Source organism: Populus trichocarpa, chromosome 7 (genome assembly GCF_000002775.5).
Source record: "Populus trichocarpa isolate Nisqually-1 chromosome 7, P.trichocarpa_v4.1, whole genome shotgun sequence".
Lineage (NCBI taxonomy): Eukaryota > Viridiplantae > Streptophyta > Magnoliopsida > Malpighiales > Salicaceae > Populus > Populus trichocarpa.
Window position 1 is genome coordinate 1,336,890 of NC_037291.2, and position 6,403 is coordinate 1,343,292.

General features: G+C 32.3%; 1 protein-coding gene across 2 annotated transcripts; it reads right to left on the reverse strand.

The window, feature by feature from the left end:
- Positions 1-1,030: 1,030 nt before the first annotated feature.
- Positions 1,031-3,519, reverse strand: LOC18101226 (protein SHI RELATED SEQUENCE 1). 2 transcript variants are annotated; one of them, XM_024605180.2, is made up of 2 exons: positions 2,152-3,519; positions 1,031-1,655 (listed from the first exon to the last, which is right to left on the reverse strand). In XM_024605180.2, exons 1-2 carry the CDS (start codon positions 2,768-2,770, stop codon positions 1,291-1,293), a joined length of 984 nt encoding a protein of 327 aa, XP_024460948.1. In that variant the 5' UTR covers positions 2,771-3,519; the 3' UTR covers positions 1,031-1,290. The 2 variants fall into 2 exon arrangements, with proteins under 2 accessions (XP_024460948.1, XP_006380784.1); XM_006380722.3 differs by having other exon boundaries at positions 1,031-1,661; positions 2,152-3,515.
- Between the last annotated feature and the right edge of the window lie 2,884 nt (positions 3,520-6,403).

Here is a 6,403-nt window from a genome sequence, read left to right on the forward strand (position 1 = left end):
ATTTTAAAAATAATATCCATCTGTACTCTGGTTATTTTAAAGCTTGTGGTTTACATTTAATCTTCAATTGATATTGTTCAAGCTACTACATTGCAAGAAAGCTACATTCATTAGCAATAATACAGAATGTGTCAGCAATCAATGAAAACAAACTGTTGAGCACCAAAACTGGTATTGTACAGATATTAGCTTGCCTCTACAGTTACGATTTCTCTCTTCCCAATAAAAAATCTTGTTTCTTGAAAATGATTTCTTGTTTGATTGAGGAAAGCTTCAAAATCCGAGTTTTCTTCACAAAATCCTTTTTTTTTAAGAAAACATAATCAAAATTTCATTGGGAAACAGTCTTATAACATGCGAGCATCTATATATCTATCTATATATATATAGATATAGACATATATAAATTCTTGCAGGTGCATTAAGCAAGAACAATTGACAAGAAATATTTCCATTTTTATCATGGAAGTCACATCTACGCATGTCCATTCTAATTAATTAAAGGATTTACGTGTATAATAATATCAAATGAGCAAGTATTTCAACAGAGAGAGAGAGAGAGAGAGAGAGAGAGAGAGCGCAAGAAAGAAGAGAAAAATGACTTCATATTTTTCTTTTCTTTCACCTTTTGGACTTGAATGCTTAGCTTATTGATGCATGGCTGGACACCGCCCATACCGCGTAAGGAAAGGAGAAAAAAAACAAAGAAATAGATCGGTTTGGTCTTTCTGTTTAGTCCAAAAAAAAAGACGAAACCCAATTTTCGTTTCAATTTCAAACCGGCAAACTTACGGGTAAACAGGGAAAAAGGCAAGTTCAAGTCCAAAACTAACGTAATGCAATTTCAAACCCCAGAAGACAAAACATAATATATAACTCAAACAAACAAGAAAACATGAAACATGTCATCACTACATTACTACTGCACTGCCTCCCTACATGCTTTCCTTTCCTGTCCTAACACAAGAAAGAAACTTTAGATTTCTTTCACATACAAGAAAGAGAGGATGTGAGGGGAAAAAAAGAGAAAGAAAAAGAAGAAGAATAATAATCATAACTTATCATCGAAATTTTCACAAAAACAACATGTTAAGCATTGCCTCTCATCAGCATTCATTCTTCTTCTTCTTTTTTAACTCCTACTTCTTGAATGGATGTGTCAAATTTACTTCTCTTCTTACTACATTTAATCATCATCAGTTTTTTTTCTTTTTTTGCAAAATGGACTGGAAAAGAAAAGACCTTGCTAATATAAAAGAGAGGGAAGACAAGAATGTTGTTGTGGTGTTTTCATGATCTTGGATTCGGAAAGAATTGCGTACCGGCCATGAAAGTGTTAAGTGGAGCTGGATATAAAGAGGAAGGATCAAGAAATGCGGCTGTCGTAGAAGCCACCGTTACACCACCACCACCAGTGGCTGTGCCAGCTGTGATTAAATTAAGTGGCTGTACTCCACCACCTCCAGAAGATGTCTCACCGGGTGCCATGTAGTTGCTGTCAGGGCCATGATCATAAAGAATTCCTTTAAACACATGCCCTCCAATGTTAACAGCAGTTTGGTAAGCTAACATCTCCTCACTTTCATCAATGCCACTCACTCTTACACAACGAAATAATGCAGGAGAGCTCACTTCTGATGGGAAATTCCCAAGTTCTAACCCTAAAACAAAGAACCCGTTAACATAAACTACTTCAGATTTTGATTAAAATAGTAAGATAAAAAAATGGGATTTTTTTTTATAGAATTATATTTTATGTATATGAAATGGCACGCAAAAGCTATCAAGAAAGAACAAACATGCTCATATATAATATATATACACAGATATCAATCAACACACAGAAAGAGAAAAATAGTTTCTCCCTTTCAATCCACTTGTCAGGAATACCTCATAACAGTATTCATAAAAGGAAAGGTGAAAAAAAGCTGATGGGGTTTTACTATGGAGGTTCGTTTTCAATACACGCAATCGATATGGCCTCTCTCTCTCTCTCTCTCTCTCTCTTTCTTTCAAGATTCTCTGTATGAGCGTGTGTGCCACTGAATTCTTCTAAAAAATGACTCTTTAGAACTGTGAGTCACTCGTTTCTGTTGAAAGAAAAGAAAAGAGACATTACATAAACAAAGTGTATATAGATATTGTCTTTACCTGACATGCTATTGGCTAAGCGAGTGCAAGCAAGAGAAGAGCTTGGATTTTCTCTCTGTCTCTTAGGATTCTCTCCACGAATTTGCAGTTGTTGCTGTTGCTGTAAAAGATTTAATTGTTGCTGTCTTTCACGGCGCTTAGAGGCAGGAACCCAGGTACTTTTCACATGGGTTTGGCACTCAAATCCTCTACTCTTACAACAAGTCCTACACCTCATATGTATACAATCTTTCTTTGCTTGGTTGCCACAATCTTGGCAACTTATGCTACCAGCTCCTCCTGTTCCAGAACCACCAGGCCTCATCATCATGAAAGCTTCTGCTGCTGCTGCTGATCTTGATGAGGATTCATCAGAGATGTTGATTGAAGTTCTACTGGGTCCTACACCTAACCCAACAGCTGGTGAGTAGAGATCTTGCTGTGGATTCTGATGTCTTTGGTGAAGAAGTTCTTGGTGCTGCTGCTGCCATAGCTCAAAACTTTTGTATGGAATGTCTTCACTTTTGTACCAAAACCAGCTTTCTTGTGGAATTTCAGTTGGTGGATTATTGTTGTTTTGTTGGTCTTCTTGGTTATTACTGCTACTACTACCTCTTCCTAATGAGAAAAGGCCAGCCATTTCTCCTCCTCTAAGCCTGACCCAAAACTCAATTGTGAGAGAAAATCCATAATCAAGAAAACCTCTCTTTCTTTGTCTTTTGCTTACAACCCAACAAACATCAAAAGGGCCCTCCTTAAATTCTCCAGAATTTTGGGTTATGAATCGAAAAAGGAAAGAGGGAACAAAACCAAGAAGAAGAAGGATCAAAGAGTGTAAGAGTACTAGTGGTAGTATCACACAATCTTGTTCCCTGCTTTCTTGAGTCTTGTGTATGTGAAAATGCCTCTCTCTTCTCTCTCTCACTCACATACTCACTCACTCACTCACTCACTCTAGCTACCTTGCTTCCTTCTCTAAAAAAACTGTGTCAAGTGGTTAGTGAGTAGTTTCTTGATTAGTTTTGTTGGCCCTTTTTTTGGTTGAAGAAAAGAAAGCGTTAATCGCGCCTTCAGTACCTTTTCTTTGCCATTTACTTAGACACAGAATTACAGCTGCTTCTGCTTCTCTGCAAACGCCGCCATACCCTCTCTCTCTCTCTCTCTCTCTCTCTCTCTCTCTCTCCTGACCCAATTTAAGTCTCTCTCTCTCTGATGATTTTGCAGTGCCTTTTTAGCTTTCACTCAGCAAGGCTTCTCTTGTTCTTGTTTGTGTTGTCTCCAAAGTCTTAAGAACTAAACTAAGCTGACCCTCTTCTCTTCACTGCCTAAGGATGTCATGGGATGATCTCTCTCTCTCTCTCTCTCTCTCTCTCTCTCTCTCACTCACACACACACACACACACACACACAAAATGGATTGATCATTCTTCATGTTGATCCTACGGTTCAAAGTATCGCCACGTGGCGACCTACCAGCTTTTGCTTCCTTCGTCCTTTGTACCGGAAAACCCGCTACCTTTTCCTCCCCTTTATTTATTGGTTGTTATTAACTCTTGATTAATCACTAATTACCCTAATTAAACTTGATTTTTATCCTTTTGTTGCCTCTCCTTCACCTTTCCCCTTAATTTATGTCCTTGTGTACAAGATCCATAAAGTTTTAAATTACTTGAAGGTTTAGCTGTAAAGCATAGTATATAGTCCATCCCATTATTTCATGCATGTATGTTTTGTGAAGGGCAGTTTTGTAAGTTGATACTCTTCTTTTATGTCGTAAGAGTAATAGCCTGTTTGTTTTTTGAAAAAAATTAATTTTTTTTATTTTAAAATATTTTTTTTATTTTATATTTTTTGATGTGACAATGATAAAAATAATTTTTTTAAAATAAAAAATATATTATTTTTATATATTTTTAAATAAAAAATACTTTAAAAAATAATAATAATTATTATAATATTAAATGAGCTTTAAGTCGGAAGGAGTGAGTATCGATTCAACCAGTTTAATTTAGGCAAAAATAACTAATGAATCTTTTTTTTTTCAAGTTTTAAATTGAATTAAACTGAATAAAAAATATAAATTGATTAGTCCAGTTTAGTTTTACATTTATTATAATCAAATAAGCCTAATTTGAGTTAATGAGCTTTTAAATAGATTATTTTTTACGGACTTTGATTTAATGAGATATTATATCTTATCGGATTTTGATATCTAGAATTTAAAACCAAGATCAAAACTAAATTAAGTCAATTTATTTTTTAAAAAAGAAATTAACCAAAATTATCTAACAAATTCATAAAAATTGTTTGATTCTGATAATTTTGAGTAGAGTTTTAGGAATATTTTGATTAATTCGCTCACCCCTTCCTAGTGATTTTTTTTATTTACATCAATGAGAGTATCTTACTATTTTTTTCATATAATAAAAATATATTTTTAAATTCGATTTTAAATCATGAAAGCTTACTCGAGATCATAAGAATCCTTGTGTTTTTTTAAGATTTGAACACAGAATATAATATTATAGCTAGGGAGAATAATAAACCAACAAATAATCAAATCTCAACCTAACATTTGAAACCCTAAGATCATGCAATTATCCATAGCAAATGGAGTGATATTGTTAAAAATTGTGTACACTATTAGTTTATTGATGCAGAGAGATCTGGGCAGTGAAAAAGAGGTGTAGCCGTATTCATGATTTCTGAAAAAAAATATAATAATGTATTTCATGTCTTGAAGCTGTGGTACAGGGGAACAGAGCTCCACTTCCTCGTACTTTTTCTAATTTCTTTTTTTTATTTGATTTAATATTTTGATGTATATTGAAAAATTATTATGGATATAATAGTACAAGTATAAAAAAATAAGTGATATTTGAGGACCATTTTCTTAAATAATGTGCCCTTGCTAAGGGACTGAAGAACAAGTGGGAGTTGACTATCTTATTTCAGGACCCTCTTGTCTTTTCTTGTAGGGCACTCTCTGTTGGGGAGAGATTTGTGGCAGAGAGACATTATATACTCATCAATTATTAAGGAATTTTTTGTTTGCTCGAAAGTAAACAAACTTGAAAGTAATTTTTTTAAAAATAATTTTTATAAAAGATAAAACTTTGAAAAGTAATTTTTGTATATTTGATAATATCATAGAAAATAAATTAAAAAACTATATTGTTTAGCTATGTAAAGAAATACAAGCTAAAAAATAACTTATAAATATTTTAATTTTAAATAAATTTTATTTTTAAAACCTTAAAATAATTTTTTAAAATTAATAAAAAATCCAAATTAATTAATGTTATTAATTAAGAGTGTGTATTTATATAAGATTTATTTTATATGTTAAAGGAAAAAAAAGTGTTTTCCAGAATTAAAAGGAGAAAAACACTTTCTTGATGGAAAATGTTTATCTTTTTTTTTTATTAGAAACTAGTTTTCTAGAATTCACCAAACATTCAAAAGCTTGGAAACTACTTTTATAGAAAAGTGGTTTTCTTGAAACAAACAATACCTAATACTTAGTATATATTATGTCATTTGTTGGTAGATATATTATCTTACTTAGTAATTTTTTTTAAAAAATATCTTAATCATTCTATAATTTAGTTATTTTTATACTTACTCTTTATATTTTTAAAAATTACAATTTATATTTTAAATTTTATTGCACGCATAATAGTTTACATCATAAATTATCTTATATTTTAATCTACTTTACACTCACAAAAAACGCTTAAAAACTACTAAGTTATAGGATGTTCAAGCTAATTTTTTTTTATAGAAAAATTAACGAAAGAGATGCTACAAATTAAGAAGAAAAAAATAATTAATTGGGAATCTATGACCAAGAATAAAACAATATAATTACCAACATTATTTTCCCGGTTTAGGTTTTTATATTAGGTCACGAGTGGTCGATCTCATATAAATTTTACATGTATGGAAGAAATTGGATATGCTATGAACATAGAAATTGTTGAATATAAACCAATAATTATCCCTACAAAAATAATAGAAATTGTTAAATAAAATAAATAAATAGTAATAAAAAGGGACTGGCTAAAAGAAGAAGAAGAAGCCTTTGACGTTTTTGTCCACAGTACTCAAAAGCCAGTCCACATCAAGTGGGACCTACAATCTGCTGGTATCTGATGCTGACATGGCAAGAAGTACCTCTGTAGAACCCACTGTCTTCTAATCTAAGAGTTTCTGTGAGTACATACATGCTCCTTAACAGGTCTCGCTTGCCACGACACCACTTAAAACTTAG